The sequence below is a fragment of the Danio rerio genome, chromosome 10 (assembly GCF_049306965.1).
Source record: "Danio rerio strain Tuebingen ecotype United States chromosome 10, GRCz12tu, whole genome shotgun sequence".
NCBI classification, from domain to species: domain Eukaryota; kingdom Metazoa; phylum Chordata; class Actinopteri; order Cypriniformes; family Danionidae; genus Danio; species Danio rerio.
Genome location: NC_133185.1, coordinates 43,983,059 through 44,009,043, shown reverse-complemented (window position 1 = coordinate 44,009,043; position 25,985 = coordinate 43,983,059). Strand labels below are relative to the sequence as shown.

General features: G+C 37.8%; 1 protein-coding gene across 12 annotated transcripts in view; it reads right to left on the bottom strand.

Annotated features, from left to right (window-relative positions):
• dscama (Down syndrome cell adhesion molecule a) overlaps positions 1–25,985 on the bottom strand; it is a 185,024-nt gene that overhangs the window by 119,799 nt on the left and 39,240 nt on the right. For all 12 annotated transcript variants that reach the window (XR_012385960.1, XR_012385957.1, XR_012385958.1 and 9 more), the window contains exon 3: positions 21,994–22,140. Coding sequence is in view for 4 of the 12 variants with exons in the window: in XM_021479191.2 (XP_021334866.1) it covers positions 21,994–22,140 (147 nt within the window). In the remaining 8 variants the exon portion in view is untranslated. The remainder of the gene's footprint in view (positions 1–21,993; positions 22,141–25,985) is intronic.

Here is a 25,985-nt window from a genome sequence, read left to right as displayed (position 1 = left end):
TAATGTGTGATTTTATTCATCCAGTAGACAGAAGGCAGTGTCTAAAAAATGACGTGAGCCACAAAAAAAAAAAGTCATTCATTATATTATGTCAGATGTTATCAATTATATATCCAGGTTCCAATGAGACTGCATTTATGCATTTTAACACATTTTAACAAGTGCGGCATCTGGGGTTAGTCATTCATAAATAATTCACCATATGTACACAATATTCATTTCAGCACTCACTGATGGGGAAAGAAACTGGTGTCTAAGGCTTCTGACCTAAAGTGATGCTTTTACAAACCACAATGCACTATTTTATATGCTGATCGACAGTCAATGCATTGTTTTATTATTATTATTATTATTATTATTATTATTATTATTACATTTTAATAATTTCCAGAAACATTTAATTTATTTTTATCCACCAACTATTAAACTTATTAATATGATTATTAATAATAATAATAATAATAATAATAAAATAAATGATTGTTTATGTTATTAATAAATGTGTTATTATAATTGGTTAAAATAATAATAAGAAGAAGAAGAAGAAGAAGAAGAAGAAGAAGAAGAAGAAGAAGAAGAAGAAGAAGAAAAAGAAGAAACATACTATTATTGTTGTTATTGTTTTATTAATTTGTTATTATTATTATTATTATTATTATTATTATTAATGCTTTTACAAACCACAAATGCACTTTTATTGTGTTGTTAAACAGTTAATTATTGTATTATTATTATTATTATATTTTTATAATTTCTAGAAACATTTAATTTATTTTTATCCACCAACTATTAAAATTATTATTATTATGATTAATATTAATAATCATAATAATAACAATAAAAAGATTGTTTTTATTATTAATAAATGTGTTATTATTTTTGGTTATAATAACAATACTACTACTACTACTACTACTAATAATAATAATAATGATAATAATAATAATAACAACAACAATAATAAGAATAAACATGCTATTATTGTTGTTTTTGTTATTGTTATTCATACATTTATTATTAATATTATTATGAATGCTTTTACAAACCACAAATGCACTTTTATTGTGTTATTAAACAGTTTATTATTTTGTTATTTTTTTGGTCATTATTATTATTAATATTATTTTAAATAAACATGTCTTTATTATACTTTTATGCATGTTTTTAAAGTTTGTTTCGGATTAATTTGACAATTGTTTAGCAACATTGTACACACACATTCTGTATGGTATTTTTATTATTAAATGGTAAATGGGTAAGAAAACATACCAATCTCTAAAAAACATTACATTTTGCATAATAATAATAATAATAATAATAATAATAATAATAATAATAATAATAATTGTATTATTGTTATTAGTGTCATTCTTATATAATAATATTAATAACAATAACAATAATGATAATAATAATAATAATAATAATGATAATAATAATTGTATTATTGTTATTAATGTCATTCTTATATAATAATATTAATAACAATAACAACAACAACAATAATAATAATAATAATAATAATAATAATAATAATAATAATAATTGTATTATTGTTATTAGTGTCATTCTTATATAATAATATTAATAACAATAACAATAATAATAATAATAATAATCATAATCATAATAATAATAATAATAATGATAATAATAATTGTATTATTGTTATTAGTGTCATTCTTATATAATAATATTAATAACAATATAATAATAATAATAATAATAATAATAATAATAATAATAATAATAATAATAATAATAATAATAATAATAATAATAATGATAAATAAACTTAAAATTTCATCAAATATAATTCTCTCTGAATCGACTCTGAATCACTTGAATTTTCTGTTATTATTTGTTCTCATCAAACTGGTCAGTTCCAAAAATCAAAAGTAAAATTTTAAGATATTTATTTAAATAATTATTTATTTATTTTGCAGTGCAGTCTATCATCCATCATCAGTAACCAGCTGTATAAACAGCAGTAAATCCACTGCATCCATATAACAGCTGCATGCAAGTCTATAGGCTCCAAAACCACTAACCAAGAATCTGTCCTTTCCTTCCACCCCCCAAAAAAACTGCATAAATGATCAGCCCAGTCTTGACTAAAGTGGACTGCGCAGGCACACAGAAGATGGCTGCTCACGGTCACATGACCGGGCCTCCATTTTGGAGTTTGCATGTTTGAGCAGTTTCAGAAGCAGTGGAGGAAGAGAGACGCAGGCCTGAAAACCCTCACAAACACACAGAGTAATAACTGTTAAGAGAACAGGGCTTATCTTCTGCGCGCAGATAATATGAAGCTCTCAATTAGATGAAACGCAACCCCCTCCTCTCTCCTTTCAGTTATTCTGTTCGATTTCTCCAGGCAATTTACTAAAAAAAAAAAAAAAAGAGAGACGCAGAGATTTTACTGGCTACAAATAGAAGAGGCTTGCAACGCTTCAGCCAATCATTAACCTGCGCAAAAAGGCCAGCAACAACACGTCTATTTATTGAAGATCTGCAGGAAAATTTTACTCTTCCTCTACGTTATACGCTAATCATTCATTTTCTAATGATTAGCGGTTAAATCTAGACTGTAAACACTGTAAAAAAATTACCTTCTTTCTCAATATTTTAATTTTAAAACACACTCCAACAAATTTATTTTGCTGCATGTCCGAACTATGCATTTATAATGTGCTGAATCTAGCACAATTCTTGATTTTTTAAGGATAACTTAACTTTTTTATGCTCAATCAACTCATTCATTCATTTTCTTTTCGGCTCAGTCCCTTTATTAATCAGTGGTTGCCACAGCGGAATGAACCGCCAACTTATCCTGCAACCCTCAAATAAATCTGCAAATTTAACTAACTAACTAACTAAACTTAATTAAACTAAATGTGTTCATCTGGAGCTGTTTAATTGTAAATAAACAGTTTAACGGTAATATGTTTTATTATTATTTACAAAAGAAAACATAAATAGTATACATTAAAATTAGCAAACAGTTCAGCTTATTAAAATAAATAGCTATTATAAAGAAATAGAATCAGGCTATCAAATGTCACTAGCCGTTTCTTTACTGTATAACTTACACATTCTGATTAAAGAGCACCGAATAAATCTATTTTATTTAGATTTTTTGTTTAATTACATTAACAGAGGTGTCACTTTAAAAATGCACACATCTAAAGCTATAATGAAAGCATTCGACGGCTTTACAAACTTTTATGCTCATTTAGGACAAAATACCCACCAAGATTGACATCTTTAGATGTTATTATTATTAATTATGGGTATTCGTCTGTTCAAACACACACGCAAAACCTAGACTGTCGCTCCACTTCCAATCGTGTGTACAGAATTCCTTTGGGAAACAGCTTCTGTTCATCATTATGGAGCGCGTCAGCTGACAGTCACGCACCTCTACATGACTGTTTTGAGGATTGCATAGAAGGGACGTCGGCACTTTTAATAGAAAGGAAAGGGAATCCCGCCTTTTATATTTATTTCAAAGTGTTTTCATGCTTAAATAAAACAAAAGCACAGAACAGACTCGCATTTAAGAGCAAGGGGCGGCCCCTAGTGGTTGGCGGTATGGGTTGCGTATAGGGAGGATCGGCTCTTTTATGGGTAAGGAATGAAATCCCGCCCTACTCATAAATTCTCTCTTCATATAGTTGTGTATATGGCTATAACACAAACATAATACACTGTGATATAGCCTGGTCCGTAAGATTATTAGATCATATTGCTTTCTCACTACAATCAATCCGCTCCAGAGTTTGTTTCAATCAAACCGAGACCACCTCATTCATGCGGTCTCAGACCGACTGTTTGGCACAGATCAAAGCACAGTTGCTGGATTCACGTATGCCAAACGAACCACGCAAATGGGGCAAAAGCACCAGGTTCTGAAACCAACGTAGGTGTGAAAGCACCCTTTATTAATTTATGTTAGGACAACAGGACCAGCATTTTTTACAGTGTAAGTTACAAATATGGGCGAAGCAGTGGGGCAGTAGGTAGTGCTGTCGCCTCACAACAAGAAGGTTGCTGGGTCGCTGGTTCAAGCCTTGGCTCAGTTGGCGTTTCTGTGTGGAGTTTGCATGTTCTCCCTGCGTTTGCGTGGCTTTCCTCCGGGTGCTCCCGTTTCCCCCACAGTCCAAAAACATGCGGTACAGGTGAATTGGGTAGGTTAAATTGTCTGTAGTGTATGAGTGTGTGTAAATGTGTGTGTGGATGTTTCCCAGAGATGGGTTGCGGCTGGGAAAAAAAAAAACTTGCTGGATAAGTTGGCGGTTCATTCCGCTGTGGCGACCCCGGATTAATAAAGGGACTAAGCCGACAATAATATGAATGAATGAATGAATGAGTTACAAATATTTAAGCAATATTAAATCAGGACACGTTTACTTAAGAAGCAGCATTACTTATGTAAAATTTATTTAAAGTCAGAATTATTAGCCCTGCACTCAAAAAACTTGTTCAAGCTACGTATATTAAAAAAATGAGCTCAAACAATATAATTCTTGAGATTTTTCGAGTCAACTTAATTGTTTTATGTTCAGTGCAATTTGTTAAGTTTAATTAATCAATTGATGTTTTACAGTACACCATAAAAAAACTGCAGGGTTCCATATAATACATTCATGTTTTCCCAACACAAATTCATTCATTTTCTTGTCAGCTTATTCCCTTTATTAATCCGGGGTCGCCACGGCGGAATGAACCGCCAACTTATCCAGCAAGTTTTTATGCAGCGGATGCCCTTCCAGCCGCAACCCATCTCTGGGAAACATCCACACACACATTCACACACACACTCATACACAACGGACAATTTAGCCTACCCAATTCACCTGTCCCGCATGTCTTTGGACTGTGGGGGAAACCGGAGCACCCGGAGGAAACCCACGCAAATGCAGGGAGAACTTGCAAACTCCACACAGAAACGCCAACTGAGCCAAGGCTCGAACCAGCAACCCAGCGACCTTCTTGCTGTGAGGCGACAGCACTACCTACTGCACCACTGCTTCGCCCTCAACACAAATTGATTAAGCTAACTTAACAAGTTTAAGTGTGTAAGTCTTGAAGCTTACGCTGCTATTCTGAACCAATAATCGTAAACAGAAAGCAGTTGAAGGATGGAGTGTTTAAATCCATTATTTATCTGACTCCATTGTAATTAATCTGACTCCATTAAAGTTGTTATCATCATTGATAAAGAGAAAGAATCTCTACGTCTTAAAGCTGGCAGAGTTGTTTATTAAGTTACATGTTTAAATACACAGACAGTAGAATGAAACAAACTAACATACTGTATAAAGAAATTAGCTGTAACACATGCACTGCTGAGCAACAAAGACAGTGAAACTGCCTTCATATGAGGCCAAGCACAGGTGTGTGGTAGATGCAGAGTAAAAGCCATTCTCCCAGATATACAGTTACCTTTCCTTATTATACCCTGAGCAAAGCATCATCAAACATGAGTGAAAACCAACCCCCAAAACCAAAGTGGGGGAGAAGTACATTAACATACTCTCCTCAGGCCATGACTCAACAATAGTAAATATATTGATATACAATCAATCAATGTCTCTGTTGATTACATCACTACAACACTTAAGTCATAACACCAAACATGACACAGTTATATAAAGGAAGATCATGAGCAGATGAATAGTGTATGGTGAAAAGCACAAGGTTACTGTAAGCAAATGGCAGAGATGTATATTGGAGCTGTGATGAACTTTGCCACGCCAGGAGGACCCATCCCATGCTTGGAATGTCTCAGTAGTCCTTCATAAGCATAGAAGGAATATATAATAGAAGAATATATAATATTTCTCATCTTATAAGTGGATTGAACATAAAACAATTAGGTTTTCACAAATAAATGGTGTTGTTTCAGCTCATTGGTAGTTTGAATAAACAGCATTTTTTTCTTTTTTGTAGTGAACACTCCCTTCAAGTAAAGTGTTACCCTTAAGTCAAACAAGAAAAAAGTACTTCACCCCCAGTGGCGGACATATTTTAAGTATTGACTTTATTCTTCAATGCGGAAGTGTACTCGTTTTTGCGATTGTTTTAGAATTTCCGATTCAGTTGCTTATGGGAGAAATGACTAGGAAAATAAAGGTAAAATAATACTTATATAACTTTTATATAATTACTATAATATAATAATAGAATAACAGTTTGCAACATTAAGCAGCAAAACAAGCTTTTTTAATGCCTAAAAATAAATAGAAGTGAATGAGACCGGAAGTCTCTAGCCAGAAAGATTTAAATGGCTGCGCCCACTCATACATGAAGAATAAGGTGAATAAACTCACTTTATTTTGACATTTAATTTCTTAACCCTAATCATATTTGATAAAAAAAAAAAAACGTTTTGGATTATTTTTGGGATAGCGTTAATCATTTAGCATTAATAACCAGCATCTTAAGAAACAATGTAATAATTAGGGACAGCATTTGATGACAAGAGATACTGAAAAATGTATTGTTTTCTTCTCATGGCAAGAATGGTTCATTATTATGTAAATTTTTAGTTATAATTATAAAGGCCTTACTTACTATTTTAGACAACCGAAGCTCATTCTGGATACGTAGCCCCGCGGACGTTTCTGGAGACTGTGATTTACGTGGCCGGAGGTACGTATGGCCGCGTTTAGTTTTTTTCGTGCGAACGCTACGGTGCGGTGTGACGCTGCTCCGCTCCTCCTCTTCGCGCTCGCCGGCTGACAGCTCGCCTCTGTGTGGAGGGCTTTCCAGCTGTAACCAGTTTGTCCACTTAGCTTGCAGCGTTACGTCGGCGGAGCGGAGGCGGAGGAGGAGGAGCTGGCCACGGGGACAACCGGGATCAAGTCCAGGGAAGAGCAGTTCAAGAAATCAGGTAAGATGAAAAACAGAATCCAAAAAATAAGGGCGAGAACGCGGCGAGATCCGAAAACGCGGTCAAAATCAAAGACAAGGGCTTTTGCTTTTTTTTTTCTGAACGGCTTTTGCAAACCATCGCTTGGGTTTAGAGAAGGAGGTGGAGGAGGAAAAAGAGGGTCGATCGTTCAGTCGTTCAGCCAGTCAGTCGGACGGTCGCTCCATAGCGGCCTCCGGCGGCTTTTCACGCGAGAACAGCGTGGGCGCGAACGGTGCGCGCTCCCGAGAGGTTTTCGAGACACGAAAAATCGCGCACAGCGGCCTCTCGCGGATTCGCGAAAACAATAACTGCTCGAATACGTACCTCCCGGGACGTATTTCGCGGTCTGCAGAAACGTCCGCAGGGCTACGTTTCCACAATGAGCCCGGGTTGATTTTAGAGGTTGGTACAGCAGAATGAACCGCCAACTATTCCACCATATGCATTATGCAGCAAAGCTCTTAAAGCTGCAACCCAGTACTGGGAAAGACCCATACACACTCATTCACACACACTCTTGTAAACTATGGCCAATTTAGCTTCTCCAATTCACCTACAGTATTCACCTTATTCTTCGCAGACGAGCGGGCGCAGCCATTAGAATCTTTTGGCTCGAGACTTCTGGTCTCATTCACTTACATTAATTTTTAGACATTAAAATCTGCTCGTTTTTGCTGTTTGATGTTGCAAACTGATATTTTCTTATTATATTATTCTACTTGTATACTAATGCAAACATTTGTTTGTAGAGCAAGTAGTTTGATCGTGCCGTTTATTATTCCTAGTCATTTCTCCCATAGGCGACTGAATGGGAAGTTCTAAAACAATCGTGAAAACAGGCGCACTTCCATATTTTAGAATAAGGTCTATAGCGCATGTGTTTGGATTGTGGAGGAAACCGAAGCACCCCGAGGAAACCCACACAAACACGGGAAGAACATGCAAACTCCACAAAGAAATGCCCAACTGGCCCAGACGGGTCTCAAACTAGTGACCTTCTTGCTATGAGGCAACAGCGCTAACCACTGAGCCACAGTGCCATCCATTACACAACAAACTACATAAAATTCACCTGTCAGGGCCCTTTCAGATTGCAAATATTAAACCATGTGCTAAACTTATTCACAAATCCATCAGCAAACATCAGCAGCAGAGTTAAACGCAACAACAACAACAGTAGCTAAGTCCTGCTAGCTGTTAGCTTTGTTTCTTTGAAACAGCATAGCGCCACGCAAACAACCTTGAGCGTTTTACTCTCCATTTCTCCATTCACATGCATTTCAAAGATTATCATGAAAGCTCCTGCCAGGATTCCACCCCCCCTCCTCTTTTTCTCTCTGTGTAAACAATAGCAGGCAAGCGTGTTTCGGAGGCTGTGGTCACGAGCACAATGAGCACTGAACAAACGCCGGCTCCATTCAAACACACTGCGGCAGCTGTCGGCCCGTGATAAGAGCTGGAAAACACACTCCTCCAGACTGATTACTGCCGCTCCGGGCAAACCCATCTACACATGCAGGACACCGAAGCACAGGTCAAAGGTCAAACGCAGATTATGACATCATCATAATTAGCCAGACTGCTGGAACATTAGTTAATTCCAGTTTAAGTCTTTGGGGAGGCTATAAACGATATGATCCAGGATGAGGAGGGAAGAACTGTAATGAACACTATTAATTTAACCAAGGCTAAAAACTGAGTTTGAAGGAATAGAGATGTAATATAAAACCAGCTATGCATGAGCACTAACTCCTGATAGGTTTTATGCCAAATCTGAACTATTCTGAATATATATTCAATAAAAAAAAATTTATGTATTAGTTTTAGTAAAGGAATTAAACTTTTCAAATGCGTTTACGACCTTCAATATACAAATGATTTGTAAACAAACTTTTTGTTTGATTATATTTTTTTATAAAATGTCTCATTTTTAAATATTTTTATAAATTTAATATTTATATGCCTATCATTTTAACATTTTAAAAAATTAAATTATATATGAGCAATATCACACTCAAACGTGAATGGGTGACGTCAGCCGTTGCCAAACTACATTGTGGATCCGTCGACACCACTTCAGAGACATTGCTCACTGCAGAAGTTGGGACTAGCTCAACTTTTCAAGCACCGACGGAAGCGTCAGCCAATCAAATCGCTGTATGCAAATACACCAGCTCAGACAGAGGCCTATTGCTGACTGAATTTCATAGGCTGACGCTTTTATGACGATCGCTTCAGGCCCAACTTCAGACACACCTCAATCGTTGACGCTGAAGCCCCGTGTCAATAGGTTGTTAGTGTCCCACTAGTACTAATATACAGCCATATTGCACTGCTACAAGTGTGGTATTGCATTTATACAACAGTTCGCCGGCATAGTCATTTATATAAAAAGGCGTTACCCAACAAGTCCACAGTGATACCTCAAAGGTGCATTTTATTGCCAAAAAGTACCTAAAAAGTACCCATGAGATACCATTATGGATCCTTCGGGTACAAATATGTATCTTTTAAAAAGATACTGCCCCAGTTACAGCTCCTGTACCTTTATTTCTGAGAGTGTGGGGTCACAGCAGCGGAATGAACCGCCAACTTCATTCATTCATTCATTTTCGGCTTAGTCCCTTTATTAATCAGGAGTCACCACAGCTGAATGAACCACCAACTTATCCAGCATATGTTTTACACAGCGAATGCTGCAACCCAACACTGGGAAACACCCATAGACTCTTATTCACACACATACATTACACCTATAGTGCATGTCTTTGGATTGTGGGGGAAATCGGAGTACCCAGAGAAAACCCATGCCAACACATGGAGAACATACAAATTCCACACAAAAATGCTAACAGAGAGGCTCGAACCGGCGACTTTCTTGCTGTGAGGCAACATCACTTCCCACTGCGCTACCACAGAATTGTTTTTTTTTACTATAAATAAGAATGTCTTCAGGGTCAAATTTGGCGTGGATACTTTACGGGTTTTAACATAATCTACAAGAATCCGGGAATAATACCAAACTTCTTACACTCACTTTAATCTTATGCCTGAGAAAGCAATTGAGCACCTTTCCTATGCGAAAGCACACATGCATATCTCCCTCCGTGTACCCATAATTCCCTCCGGCACCCGCAGCATGATTAATGCACACCGATATTGATTTTCTTCCTCTCCTTTTTAGAGTATCCCTTTTATTTATCCAGCAAAGCCTCACTAGAGTGGAAAAGACGCAGGGATTCAGAGAGAGAGAGAGAGAGAGAGAGAGAGAGAGAGAGAGTAGGGAATTCTGGGAATTCTGAGCACTGATGTACAGAAAAGGTTTTTAAACACTTTTTGCAGGAGAGAGCTTAGCTTTTTCTCTGGTTTGCCTGTTTACACATGCTGTCCTCGACGGGTTGGTTGACCCATTTTCTCTGGATAACAATACTTCAGCCAATCAGAGGGAAAAGCGAGGACAGGAGCGCACAATCCTGCCTGTCATCCACAGAGACACGGACTCTGCAGAGGCGAGAGCTCAGCCTCACCCAGATCCAGCAGAAAGACGCAGTGGGACCTGTTAAAAACATTAGCGCTCCTCTACCGATGTTGCTCGATCTTTTTCTTCATTTGTAAGCATGGAAATGTTGTAAATCAAACAAATGAACACTTTTGGAGAATAACGAACACTGAAAAAAAAATTAACGCTTATGTATTGTTTAAATTTACTAGCCTTTTGTTTTGTTGGTGGCCCATTTTGCCCCATTGACTTCCACTATGAAATCTTTGACACCATATAATCATGCTTTCCTTATTGTTGGTGGTTTTCACTGTTGGGAAGAGGTCAAATGTGTCATTTCAGCTGTTGATCATCAGTTCAAAACATTAACGCTTTATATAGGCCAGTGCAAAAATAAATAAATCTGGCTTTTATGTGGAGTCTATGGAGTATACAGCAGATCATAGCATACATACACTTACAGGGCTCTAGGCGCAAAGTCTCAAGTGCATGCCACAAAAGCATTAAGGGCGTCTCCAAATCCACTTTTGCTTTTTTAAGGATGGAAAAGTACAATTTGCACCCCTGTGCATGGTCTAACAGGGTTGTGCTTGTTCTCTTAATGAGTTCTGGGTGTGTTTTGTGTATAACGTGGATTAAACCAATCAGAGTCTCATCTTCCATTCCCATTAAGAGTCAGTTGAGTCGAGCCATGGCACCTTTGTTATTTACATGGCGGACTTTGTACATGGAAAAACTGAACGCTCCACTAACAAGAAAACAGTTAAACAGAGCATCTGCAGCGCGAAGGTAAAGAATGAGCCTCCTCCATTCAGCCTCTTTTCTTTTTCTTTACTTTGCTCCTTTACTTTACATGGATTAAGGAAACGGTGGAAACTCACTCCACTAAAGACATCCATCAGCCTACATATTTAATTTTGGTTGTTAAACGCGAATATATTCGTTTTTAAAAGTATTTCTAAATTCAGTTCTAATTTTAGGTCTATTTCAGTTCCTCAAAATTGCAACGCGCCATCAATACACCTTAACACACCTCCTTTATAGACCAGCACATCCATGAGTCCACAAAGCGGAGCAAACGGATTTGCTATTTAAACCACGTGGTGCAAAATGTGAAAATTTGGGTTGCACTGGTCTGAAAATTGCAACAAACCGCGCCAAACATGTTTTGCACCTTACTGCGCCGGGTCTAAGATAGGGTTTTTGTTTACTCTATGTAGTTTTGAGAGCTGAGCTGCTTATTTTCATTTTGTCAGACATATCAATGTAATAGCACAAAGGTCTCTCTCATACAATCGCGCACACACACACACACAAACACACAGACACACACACTCTTGACACACAATACTCCATATTACTCCATATAAAAGTATCTAAGCTATTTTTTGTACTGTAACGGATTGTTAAAAGTACAAAATATACCTCTCTTACCAACAGGGAAAATCACCAACAAGAATCAAGAATGCATGATTATATAGTGTCATGGCTTTGCACACAAAAAATTTGATTATAATAGAGGACAATGGGGCAAAAACAGCCACCAACATAATGAAAGAGTAGTCAATTTGCCCAAAGTGTATTGTTGAGTTTTTGAAAATGTTCAAAGCATTTTCTCAAAATATGTTTCAAAATCAGGTTTACCACCAAAAATCATTCCATTTGCCCCTGAGTGGATTAAAACAGCAGCATACAGGGGTTAATGTTGGTTTCCATGACAAATATTAACAAATCTTAGAATTGGAACTACTAATTCTGTATCTTCTTGAATGGCCACCTCGTGAACTCTGACTGTTAATACAGTATAAAACTACAGAATTTAATTTTTACCACATCATATTTACATTTGAAGCTTCTATTAAAACCTTCGAATGTCTTTCATGGGCCTGCATGATATTGGAAAAACTGACATTCTTATATTTAGCTTTTCTCCGATATTTATTGTGCTATTTCAATAAACGTAATTTAACAAGATTTACATTTACATTTAGTCATTTAGCAGATGCTTTTATCCAAAGCGACTTACAAATGAGGACAAGGAAGCAATTTATACAACTATAAGAGCAACAATGAAGTGGTGTAGGCAAGTTTCAGGTATGTAAAGTGTAAGAAGCAAAACATTAGTGATTTTTTATTATTATTTTTTTGCAATACAGTTAGCGGTATAACCAAATTGCAGATTAGGAAGGAAAGTGGAGACTAAATAGTTGAATTTTTAGTCGTTTCTTGAAGACAGCGAGTGACTCTGCCGTTCTGATGCAGTTAGGGAGTTCATTCCACCAACTGCACAGATTGAATGCAAGAGTTCTGGAAAGTGATTTCTTCCCTCTTTGGGATGGAAAAACGAGGCGACGTTCATTCACAGCACGCAAGTTTCTGGAGGGCACATAAATCTGCAGAAGTGAGAGCAGATAAGAAGGAGCAAAGCCAGAAGTCGCTTTGTAAGCAAACATCAGAGCTTAGAATTTGATGCGAGCAGCAACTGGCAGCCAGTGCAAATGGATGAGCAGCGGAGTGACGTGTGCTCTTTTAGGTTCATTAAAGACCACTCGTGCTGCTGCGTTCTGAAGCAGGGTTTGATAGAGTTAGCTGGAAGCCCGGCTAGTAGAGATGACTTTAATTTGACACTGATTGGGATGATTTTGTAGAGGAGTGCATCTGCATAAATTGTAATAAACAATTGACAAACATAGATAAAACTACAATACCGACATTATGCAAAAGAGACAAGATTTAAAAATTAAAACATTTTAATTTAGGGAACATTTAAATGACACAATTTTCAGCTAATAAACAGAGAAATCTTTGTGTTTTTGCTGTTCGGCTATCAAAGCATTTTGTGGGGACGTAGAAAATACATTAAAAAACAAATAATAGTAATAATAATAATTTTTAAAAGAATCCAGTTAATTTTTATGATCACATATTTATATTTCCTCATCAAACAAGAGCTTTAAAATACATGCATCCGGATTTAAGAATGCTTAGACATGTGTACTGCAAAACAAGATAAAACGCAGGGCAAGAAATGTATACTTTTTGTATTGACTGCTCTCAGCCCCACCGGCTAAATGATTTTCAAATATTGTTCATTTATGAGTATTTATGAAGCAGATTAACACTAATGAATGTGTTCGATACTGCAGGGCCTCGTTAGATTCACCCCATTAAATAAGCACTGGGTTAAACGTCCATTGGGCGCCGTCAGAGAATGGTCAGCTTGCTGCTCAATGGTTTGCAAAATGTCAACAAACACAAGTGGAAAACATGAGAAATGCCACTCGTTTCAGCTGCACACAACAACCCAGAGGTGGGATTTGCTCATTTGAAAAGAAACTGTTTTTACAGCGTTTAATCTTCATCAATATGTGTAAGATTTTCTGAGGGAGATTTCTATACGCTTGCTGGAATGATCCACAATCTGAAATATAATTTTTGCATACTCTTTTCCTCATCTACAGAAGGAATATTTTCTATAGGATGCTTTACAAAAATATATCCACAGTATGCATATACAATTTTAAACAGTACCAAAGCCAGAATTTGAACTAATCTAACAAAAACGTAAATCTAAAAATTAGTATCCCCGAATTACATGCGTCGTTCGAATGACCCACCCCCCATGGCCAAAAGGATTTGTCAGTTTAATTATTTTATATTATAATAAAGTTTCATTTTAAATAACTATGGCCAGTAATTTAAATCCCATGAACCCTCAAAGCTAGTGACGCGAGTCACATGACATAAACCACTGAGCGGTAATGTTTGAATCTTTGAAGCAACATCCTCATCCATACTGAGTAACACTTTGGGTTGAAACAAAACTGAGAGAGAGAAGAAAAAGCAGGTAGCAGTGTTATTGTTACAAAATATTGAACATATGTTCATAAAAACTGTCAAACAGGGTAAGGCTAATACCAAGTTCAGACTGCATGATTTTAGGTCTGACAAGTTTTGAGAAATCACAAACAAATGCCTGAAATCACAGGCAAATCAGTGCTCGTGCACGTGAGTGACAATCACACAGTGTGAACTATCAAAGACGTGATCTGAGAGAATCGCAGATGAGTCGCAGATGCCTGTGAGATATTTGTCGTGCTGAAAATCTGGAGCTGTCGGTTATTCAAATCATGCCGTATGAAATGTGTTCTGATTGAAAATAATATTGGCGATTACCTACAGCCAATGAGAGAGCAGCATTCACTAGTGTGTGCTTGTGTGTATGTGTGTACCTGCAGGACAGCGGGAGGTTGAGGGAGAAGTTAAAAGCGCTCATTTTCAGTTTATTTGGACCCACGAAATGAAGGAAAAACTAGTGGAGGTTTGACAGGAGCAGCCGTGTCTGTTTGACGTTTCATACAGAAAGTTAAAAAAGAAAGTTGAGGAGAAATTGCTAATTCCCTTTCAAACCCAGGTGAGAGAATATGTACATTTTCTACCCCATTCATTTCTTTCTCGTTAAGTAACAAAAGATATACTTTGTGTTTTTGGCTGTGAGACGTAGCTTGGACGAAGTTGTCGGCGATTCCTCCTATTGTAAAGTCATGCAATGTGAAAGCTCCTGTCACCGATCCATCTTGCAGTGTAAACAATCAGCGAAAAAACGCTAGCCCAGATAGTCATGCAGTGTGAAAACATCTGTGACACGACTACTTTGAAAACCATGTAGTCTGAACTCGGCATAACTGGCCAATTTAGCCAGGACGTCCTGTAACTTATATTGGGCATTATTGATTTGTATTATGACCTTCCACTTCCCATCTTTGCCGTTAAATTTTTAGAAAATAACTGTCCAATGAAGGCTGTATTACCAAGCAGAGTCCTAAGCAGTCAGCTGTCACTTCACAGCAAAAGACGCTAATCCCATCACGCCTGTGTTTTAAGGCTGTTTACACTGATCACTTCATTTGTTTTAGCATCCGAAACAGATGCCAGAGCCACCTCAGCTGACTTCTCTCGATGTGGAGGAGCAGCGGCTCTACTCCGAGCTCCTACCGGGTGTCAGAGCTCCTCACCCTATCCATAAGAGTGCGCCCAGCCACCCTTCGAAGGAAACTCATTTCGGCCGCTTGTATCCGAGATCTTGTCCTTTCGGTCTAGACCCAAAGCTGCTCCATGATCCGCCACCTTATCGTGGTGGAGGGGTTTGAGTGCCTGAGTGATCCTAAGAGCTATGTTGTCGGGGGCTAATGCCCCTAGTAGGGTCTCTCAAGGCAAACAGGTCTTAAGTGACAGCTCAGAATGAGTACGGTTCAAAAACCCTTTATGAGTTCAGTGACATCAAAGACTGTGAAGTCGCCCAGCCGGGGCCCCACCCTGGAGCCAGGCCTGGGGTTGGGGCTCGTATGTGATCGCCTGGTGGCCGGGTTTTTTCCACGGAACCCGGCCGGGCTTAGCCCGAAGGAACAATGTGGGACCATCCTCCCGCAGGCCCACCACCTGCAGGGGGAGCCGTAAGGGGCCGGTGCATTGTGGAACAGGTGGTGGTCAAAGGTTAGGACCACGACAACCCGATCGTCAGGCACAGACGAAACTGGAAGGGTCTAATTGTTTGTTTTTAGACTAAATTTATTTAAACAAATTAAATTATGACCTGGAGAAAATCTGACCTGCGCCTGTTTAGAGAAACACCTGTAGGTGTGCTTTTACAGCCAAACACTATAAGCATAAAACATGTGTTAACAAACAAAAAGCCTAAGTAAGAATTTTGCATGCCATATTATATGAAAATGTTTGAACAATAATGTCTATTTGAATGTAAATCGGGCGACACAGTGGCGCAGTGGGTAGCACGTTCACCTCACAGCAAGAAGGTCGCTGGGTCGATCCTCGGATCCTCGGCTCAGTTGGTGTTTCTCTGTGGAGTTTGCATGTTCTCCCTGCGTTCGTGTTTGCATGTTCTCCCTGCATTCGCGTGGGTTTCCTCCGGGTGCTCCGGTTTCCCCCACAGTCCAAAGACATGTGGTACAGGTGAATTGGGTAGGCTAAATTGTCCGTAGTGTATGAGTGTGTGTGTATGTTTGCCAGGGATGGGTTGCGGCTGGAAGGGCATCCGCTGCGTAAAAACTTGCTGGATAAGTTGGCAGTTCATTCCGCTGTGGCGACCCCGGATTAATAAAGGGACTAAGCTGACAAGAAAATGAATGAATCAATGTAAATCACCTATTAAAAATTCAAGCATGCTGTTGTGCTGTGATGAACAACCACTAATACAATCTGAATATATTTAAAAAGCACTCTACAAGTTAAAATAATTATGAATATTGTGCATATTGATTAGCACTAAATATTGTGATATGAATGAAATTTCATATTGTGAATATTTTGAATATTGTGAAAATTGCGATAATCAATCTACAGTAAATCACACAAAGATGTTAGGTCACCAAACTCTTATTTTATTAGATATATCTATTTGATGAAACCATTCTGTTTAAATGCACCAAACATTATAGCCTAAATGGATATACAAATATCCATTTTCAAACGAGGGGTTATACTCCTTTATTCTGAACGCCTTACATTAAGCTGTTTTTCCCGATCTACATTATAGAGAGCATTGTAAAATAAAGTATGTGTAAATCTAAATATACATTGTAAATGTACAGAATTGAATACGTTTGTTCACTGCGGACTGTGAGCCGAGCAGAAGCAGAGAAAAGGAACAGAAAGCCTCTGTCTCTCTCTTTAGTGGTTGTTCGGGCCAGAGGTCTCAGAGCGAGGCGTGTGTGTGTGTGTGTGTTGAATGCTAAGGACTCTCTAAAGTGCCTGTAGCGGTTTTGTTCTGTGGCTCACCGCTGCATAACACAGCCGCCGCCTGCAACCAGATCTTCCCACAATCCCCTGCGACAAATACACCTGTGTAATACCAAGTGCTGGATATCCTTCAGCTGCGAAACCCCTGCTAATGGTGCCTGCTAAGGAAAGGATCACTATTGCTTTTGCCTGCATTTTGCATACGGTGATTTTTTCAGCATCTCTAATCCAATACTGTTGGACTTTGCTGCAATTTTACAGTTATTTACTGCAAAAACGCCTAGTAAAATACCACATGCATTCTTTGAGGTTCACTACTGTATATGCACTGCATTAAGGGTAATTTTAAAACTTTTACAGTACACAATATACTGTGGTACAGTTAATCCCTCATTTTACGTGCTAAAAATAACCCCCAATAGGCGAAATCCATCAAGTAGTCGGCTTTATTTTTTACAATTATAGATGTTTTAAGGCTGTAAAAACCCTCACTACACACTTTATACACTTTTCTCAGACAGGCATTAACATTTTTACACTTAGCTCTCTTGTTTAACACTCTCAAAGTTCAAACCTTCATAGACAAATAAGTCCAGTATTGTAGAATGAAACACAAAGATCACAACGTTGTCAGGCGCAAACATTCATCTCTGTCATCAAAAGGGTCATAAAGCTTTTTAGCTTTTGTGCGGATAATGTTGGCATCCAGCATAATTTTCCTTTTTCCTTATTTCTAAATTCAGCTCTAATTTCCAGCAAATGAATAAATGAACAATAATAATGAAGTGTGGACCAAAAACTGAGTTATATCCAAACACACATCCTATTCTTTTGCCCCATATGGTGATGCAGACATCTCGAAAACCCAACAGGTGGACAAATCTTTTTTTTTTTTTAATTAAAACAAATATAAATATGCATATAATAAATAATACTGCTAATGATTATTTATGGTGGCAGTGGTTTTTATATTTATGTAGAAAATTAAAAATTGTGTAATATTTTAATCCTTTATTTTTATCATATGTGAAGATATTTGTGTGTTGCTGCACTTACTGTGTGTATTAAGCAATGTGTAAGCATTTGGACCCACACAGGCTAATAACTAATGCACACTGCGCTGGACTTTGGTTTGGGATCGGTAGAGCTACCCATCGATGAATTTGCTCTTCAGTGTTTGGACTTTCAGTAATGATTTTAAACCACACTGAACTGAGCTAAACTGAACTGAACTTAAACACTAAAAACTGAACTACTCTGTTCCAATTACTATGACCATTTATGTGAAGCTGCTTTGACGCCATCTACATTGTGAAAGCGCTTTACAAATAAAGCTGAATTGAATTGAACTTTAGAGCAGCTTTCAGTTGGTCAGTGGCGTGGTCTATTTCAGTTCTTTAAAATACCAACACGCCAACAATGCGCCTTAACACACCTCCAACACATAGACCAGCACACCCATGAGTCTACAAAGCGACTCAAATGGATTTGTTATTTAAACAGCGTGATGCAAAACGTGAGAATTAGGGTTGTGCTGGTCTGAAAATAGCAACAAATCACACCAAAAACGTATTGAACCAGGTGTATAATCGGGTCCCATGTGTCCTAAATGGCCAGCAATACAATTTTGAAGTATTGCTGATGAAATGAAGTAAAAATGATTACAAACAATTTCTTTATATATATATATTTTTCCAAATATTGACAAGCCCGATCTATTTCGAACGGGAATCTCAAGCATGTGGGAAATGTAACATTTGCAACCGAAAACATTTCACTGTACGACGGAGTCCGAATGCATCCGACAGAAATAAAGAAATTAATATTTTACAACCAAAAAAAGTATAGTTTCACTCTTGCTAGCACAAGATTGCTTAGAAAGCTTATTTATTTATAGGATATCGCAGAAGAATAGGTTTTAGAAAATTTTAGAGGGGCCATCAGTAAATGTCCATCACACACACACATAGATTCCACTAAAACTGCTGTAAATGACAAGGTGAAAGCTCTCCACATGCAGTGAACTGTGTTTAAACGGTGTTTGTTTGCAGGAATATTGCTCTGCCTATGAAATATTAAGCACAAAAAACACAGCCAGACAAGCTGGAAGCAAATGTTTCCTGACAGGCGCGATAAAATGACAGACATCTGTCAGATTCACTGCGCACTTTAAACAAAGCTCCGACATTCATAAAGGAATATAACGTACGCATTGAAACTGAGCACATTTAAAGAGTTTAAAGAGAGTAATTTAGACCGCAGGTGAACACTTGTCACATTACTCCCTAAAGATGAATAAAAGACCATACAGAAAAGCACGACACATAGAAAACGTCCCCCAATCTAAACGACTTTTGAGTCTTTATTGAATTGGCTAAATGCCCCATAAAAGAAGCCGACAGCCCTGAGGGAAGAGGCAGTTGTGTAGACGAGTGCTCCATTTAGCTGATGCGGATTTTCTGAAGCGCTGGAAGGGAAGTAGGTCAGTACAGTGGATCTCGGTGACACCACTGCCACCGTCCACATCTTCAGGATTAGACAGCCCCGAGACGAGCTCTTCATAAGAGCGTTACTGTGACAGCATGCCAAGATAGAAACTAATAAATCTCACGTCGTCACCGACAGGACAAGAAACGACTTCAAGATGTGGAGGTTTTCAAGAGCAGGCTTCGCGGTTTTGGACTGATGTGAAACTAAATAAAATTGCCATTGTCTAATTCAAACTTTTATAGCCGGTGTTACAGTCGAAGACAAAATGATTAGCCCTTCTGTGATTATATTTCCCAAGTAACGTTTAACCCTCTGGAGTCTGAGGTGATTTTGAGGCCCCTAATGCAGAGTTCAGACTGCATGATTTTAGCTCCGATTTTGACTCGGTTTTGAGAAATCGCCAACAACTGCCTGAAGTCATAGGAAAATCGGTGCTCGTTCACTTGAATATTAATCACACAGTGTCAACTATCACAGACGCGATCTGAGAGAACTGTCGACGAGTCGCCGACAGCCGTGAGATATTTGGTGTGCTGAATATCTGGAGCTGTCTGTGATTCAAATCATGCTGTGTGAAATGAGTTTGGGCTGAAAATAACATTAGCAATCGTCTACAGCCAATGAGAGAGCAGCATTTACTAGTATAGGTATCTGCAGGCCAGTGGGAGGTTGGGGGAGAGGTTAAAAACGCTTCTTAGTCTATATGGACCCAAAGAAATGGATGAAAAACTAGTGTAAATTTGAAAGGAGCACTCATGTCATCTGAGCAATAAAGAAGACAAAGACAAAAAAAAAAAAGGTTTAGGAAAAATTGTTAATTCCCTTCAAAGGCCAGGTGAGTAAAATAAGTAGAGTTTCCACCTCACTAAAAGCTTCATTCTCATTATGTACAGTTGAAACCAGAAGTTTACATACACTCTAAAAAAAGAAACATAACCATTTTTTTTAAATGTCTGATGGTAAATCACACTAAACGTTTACTATTTTAGGTCTGTTAGGATTACCCAAATGATTTACATTTGCTAAATGCCAGAATAATGAAAAAAAAAATATTTTTAGAATCTAGAATTTAGAATTTAGAATCTTTTATTCATTTCTACACAGTCAAAAGTTTACATACATTTCCTTGGTATTTTTATTTTTATTTTTATTTCTTTTATTTTATTTTTTGCCTTGCTTTTAAATTGTAAAACTTTGGTCAGATGTTTTGGGTATCCTTCCACAAGCTTCTCACAATAATTTGCAGGAATTTTGGCCCATTCCTCCTGACAGAATTGGTCTGAGTCAGATTTGTTGGCTCGCACAAGCTTTTTCAACTCTGCCCACAGATTTTCTATAGGATTGAGATCAGGGCTTTGTGATGGCCACTCCAAAACATTCACTCTGTTGTCCTTAAAGCACATTTGAACTAGTTTGGCAGTATGCTTAGGGTCATGGTCTGTTTGAAAGACCCATTTGTGGCCAAGTTTTAATTTCCTGGCTGATGTCTTGAGATGTTGCTACAGTATTTCTACATAATGTTCTTTCTTCATGATGCCATCTATGCTGTGAAGTGGAACAGTCCCTCCTGCAGAAAAACAGCCCCACAACATGATGCTGTCACCCCCATACTACACAGTTGGGATGGTGTTCCTAGGCTTGTAAGCTTTCCCCTTTATCCTCCAAATGTAACACTGGTCATTATGGCCAAACAGTTCAATCTTAGTTCCATCAGAACACAGGACATGTCTCCAGAAATTCTTCTTTTTCCCAGTTTAATTTAGCAAATTGTAATCTGGCTTTTTGGTTGATTCTGGCCTGTTGAACAAGGAAGCTGTGTTTGAGTTCAACCTTAAATAATGTTCTACAGTTGTGCCTCCAATTAACTCAAATGTTGTCAATTAGCCAATCAGAAATTTCCAAAACCTTGACACCATCATCTGAGCTTTTTCAGAGGCATAATAATCTTATTGTATGTAAACTTGACTTTCAACAAAAGTTATAGCAAATTCTCAAAAAAATATCTTTCATTATTCTGCTATTAAGCATAACAGAAACACATTTAATAATCCTGACTTACCTAAAAGAGAAAAAGTTTAGTCACATTAGTTAATAACAAAAGATAAACTATGTGACCTCATGTCAATTCTCATGTGTTTGTGATTACATCAAACACTGAATAAAAAAGCACATTCAAAGCACTTTAAACTACAATATTCATGGCAATGGTAAATTAACAGATGTTTTTGTACAGTCAATTTAAAAATGACATGGAATTTTTCTTTAGAGTGCAGCATAAAAGCCTTGCATGTTCAAGCCGAAAACAGCAGATGAGCAGCCAGTGTCCTACCTGAGACGAGTGGTACGGTGTCTCTCTCCCATGACACAACAGTGATGTAGTTTTCCACTGAGGAAGGAATAATGCACTTGAAGACCGCTACGCTGCCTCTCATCGCGGTCTGGTCCGCCACACGGACCGTATAGGGCTCCCGTAAGACTACAGAGAAAGAGTTTACGTCATCGACACTTTGCAAAATCATGGAAACATTGAAATGTTTTTAATATCCAATTTTAGTTCAATTCAATTCAACTCAAGTTTATTTGTAGAGCGCTTTTTACAATAGTTACAGTTTCAAAGCAGCTCTACAAAAGGTGCACGTTATTGCAATACAATCAAATTCAGAAAAGTTAAGGTTATTAGTAAGCATAACTATATTAGTAACTAATCACTTTAATTAACTAGTAACTAATAATGTTAACACTTTAAATTATGATTGACAAACATAGTTACACCTGAAGTTATACAGTTATAGTTATATATCAAGAGTTCTGATGCAAAAGTCGCTAAACGCCACTTCCGCCAAAATGAGATAAAGACATTGAGTGATTGCTTTAGGCATGTAGTACATGTTCAACAAATAGATTTGCTTCTAATCATCCAAATTCCAGCTTCAGTGCATTCAGAAATAACAGTTTGTTGGCTAAACCTGCTAAGCGCCACTTGCCTTTGACAGCAAAAGCTGCTATTGTCAGGGTTCTGCCACTCTGGTCTTGTTTTGGTGGCAGAGCTCGGACACTAGTTCTGTCTTGTCCTGTTTCTGTTATTGTGTGTCTCTGTGTGTGCGCGCGCCGACGTGAGAGTACGCAGAGTGTGCGCGCTCCTGCTTGATGCGGCCGTGCACGCTCTTGTACTCGTGTTTGTGTTTTCGTCTGTCTGCAGCGTGGTGTTTCATTCCCAGCTTCTCAGTCTAGTAGGTTTCGGTTTTGGTCGGCGCTGGGATGAAACATGCACGCTGCGCGTGTGTGAGTGCACGGTGAGTGCTTTCATTCATCGTGTACTCGTGTCTTGCGTTCAGTCTTCTACTGATGTTCTGTTTAGCACGTGGTGCTTGTGTTGTTATGAACAAGCAGTTAATGATTTATCTCATTGGCTGCGTGTTCTAGTCTTGTTTTATGTGAGCGCATGGCTTGTGTTGTCTCTTTGTGTCATGAGCTCTCCCGTCTATTGTTTAGTGCCACCCTCCTTGTTAACCTATTATTAGTTAATTGTGTTCATCTGTTTGTGTGTTAATTTCCTACAGCTTATAAACCCCTCATGTCTGCTGTCCTGTGCCAGTTCGTCATCAGATGTCATCGTTTCCTGTCTTGTCCTGTTCTACAGTTTGCCAGCCTGTCCAGTCTAGTTTGTTTGTTTGTTTATATGTTTTATTAATATTTTCCACCTCGGGTTAGTTTGTTTTGCTGTTTTGCTTTTTATTTTTTATCAATAAATACCCATTATTTCCTTTTCCCCTCACCGACCTTGACAGCTATATCCTATATATCCTATATCAGAAGGCACGAATCGAATAATATGTTTTCAATGTAGCAGCACGCTGATACGCCGGCTTTATGAGGAGTTTTATTCCGCTTTTGATTTTTAAAGACAGAGTTTGATGAACTGAATGAGCCGCTCCCACTGTCAGTGAATGGCAAATGAAATTGTCCCTCACCCCAAAACTCTGTGCAGTATAAGAAAAGGAAAACACACTGTACAGTCGAAAGTGTAACATGCATTCATAATGTGTTTTTGCACAGGGGCGCTACTTTGAATGAGTCCGATTTACTATACATTAATAGGCAACTGTGTTTCACGAAAGACAGTTAAGATGCTGTTCTTTTTTCCCCACATGGATGCTATGAGGATAAACAAGATACCAAGACATTAAATATGGTGAGAATGAATGAATGACAGCTTCTAAAACTGCCTAAGAGGCATCCCCTTTTTACCTTGTGTTTTATTTGCTAATGTAAGCTGTTTTTGAAAAGATAAATATAATATTTAAAACAATACATTATTCATATTACTTCATATTACCTATACATCTGATGAGCTTTTTATATTAATGGACAATGCACAGATATTGATGTTTCACAATGGTTTTACACTACATTATTTGAATCTTCCAAGCTTAGTTTACAATGTTTACATTGCTCTACTTACATTAAGGGCCCTATCATACACCCGGCACAATGTGGCGCAAGGCGCGGCGCAGTAGTCTTTTGGTAGTTTCAGCTTGGCGCAAGAGTCGTTTTGAGGCGTTGCGCTACACTGTTTAAATAGCAAATGCATTAGCGCTCATATGTGCGCCCATAGGTGTTCCGGTCTAAAAAGGAAGGCGTTCTGAGGCGCACTGCAGGCGCGTTGCTATTTTGAGAAACTAAAATAGATTTTTCATTAGACCAAAACAAACCCGGTCTAAACTCTGGCGCAGAGTTGCGCCTCGCTTACGCACTGCTTAAAACGCACAAGAGAGCAATAGACAAATATCTTTACATATGAAAAAAATTAAATATTAAGCATATATATAGGATATAATAAGAATAGATATAGGATATAAATATAAAGGATTAAAATATTACAAAACATATTATTTTCTAGCCTACATAAATATAAAAAATCACTGCTTTTATGTCTTCTTCATCTCGGGAGGCTTTTTCAGTTCATCCATAACAATTTGTTTTTGTATAATGTTATTATTATTAGCAGTATTATTTATTATATCCATATTTATATTTGTTTTATTAAAAACAAGCTTAGATTTGCCCACCTGTCAGGTTTTAGACCATATGGGGCACAGCATGTGTTTTAGGATATAACTCAGGTTTTTGAGCATATTTTTTATTTTTATTGTTCATTTATTCGTTTGCTGGAAATTTGAACTGAATTTAGAAATAGTTTTGAAACAAATATTTGCGCTTAACAAACTAAATTATTTATTTATAGACTAATTGATGTCTGTGCGTAAAGGTTTCCCAATCCACGAGCGAATGTGAAAGTAGATCCATTATCTCTCATTCTCATGCAGTAGATGCTCTGTTTAACAGTTTTCTGTTAAAAAACTGTTAACTGTTTGCTAGTGAAATGCTCATTTTTTCCACTTAGACTTACTTTGCATCCTGTAAATAGTGAATGCGCTCTTGGCGCGACGCAGCTGGCTCTTAAAGGGAATGGGAGATGAGACTCTAATTGGTTTATTCTCAAAACACACCTATAACTCATTAAGAAAATAAATTCAACCCTTTTAGACCACGCGCCACGGCGCAAAGCAGATTTTCCCCTTCCTAAATTAGCAAAAACGTGTTCTGACACGCTCTGAAAGCGTTTGCGCCCTGCGTTTTGCGCTCTGCGCATGGACCGTCAAAATAGAGCCCTAAATCTATATCCCAAATATCAGAAACATATAATTTGCCTAGATTGTGTGTGCTAGATTTGCCTGAAACGTGTTTGGTTCTGGGGGTCTGCAGCTGGATATATCTCAATCAGCTACATTGAAAACATATGATTTGATTCACGCCTTCTGGTTGGTTCTCAGGATATAGCAGCTTTTGCTGTCAAAGGCAAGTGGCGTTTAGCGACGTGCATTTCTGAATGCACTGACGCTGGGATTTAAATGATTTGAAGCAAATCTATTTGTTGAACATGTATACTGTCAGGGGCGGACTGGGACAAATATTCAGCCCTGGCACTGTAGCCACACCAGCCCACATTACCACACCGACACAACCCACCCACGGACACGGACATTTACTATTTATTTTGGTGTACAGACGGTGAAAAAATATGACATTCTTGCCGGAATTTGATTACGTCCGAGTAACCTCAGATTGGGTCGGCCCATCTTGAAATCAGGCGGCCGTCACCAATTGGGCCAAATGCTTAACATTTATTATTATTATTATTATTTATTTTATTTTTTTATCATCATCATAATATCACATCTAGCAAGACATAAAAGCTGCCTGCACGTAAGAACAATACGTATAAAAAAAAAATAATAATAAAAAATAAAACTGACCGGC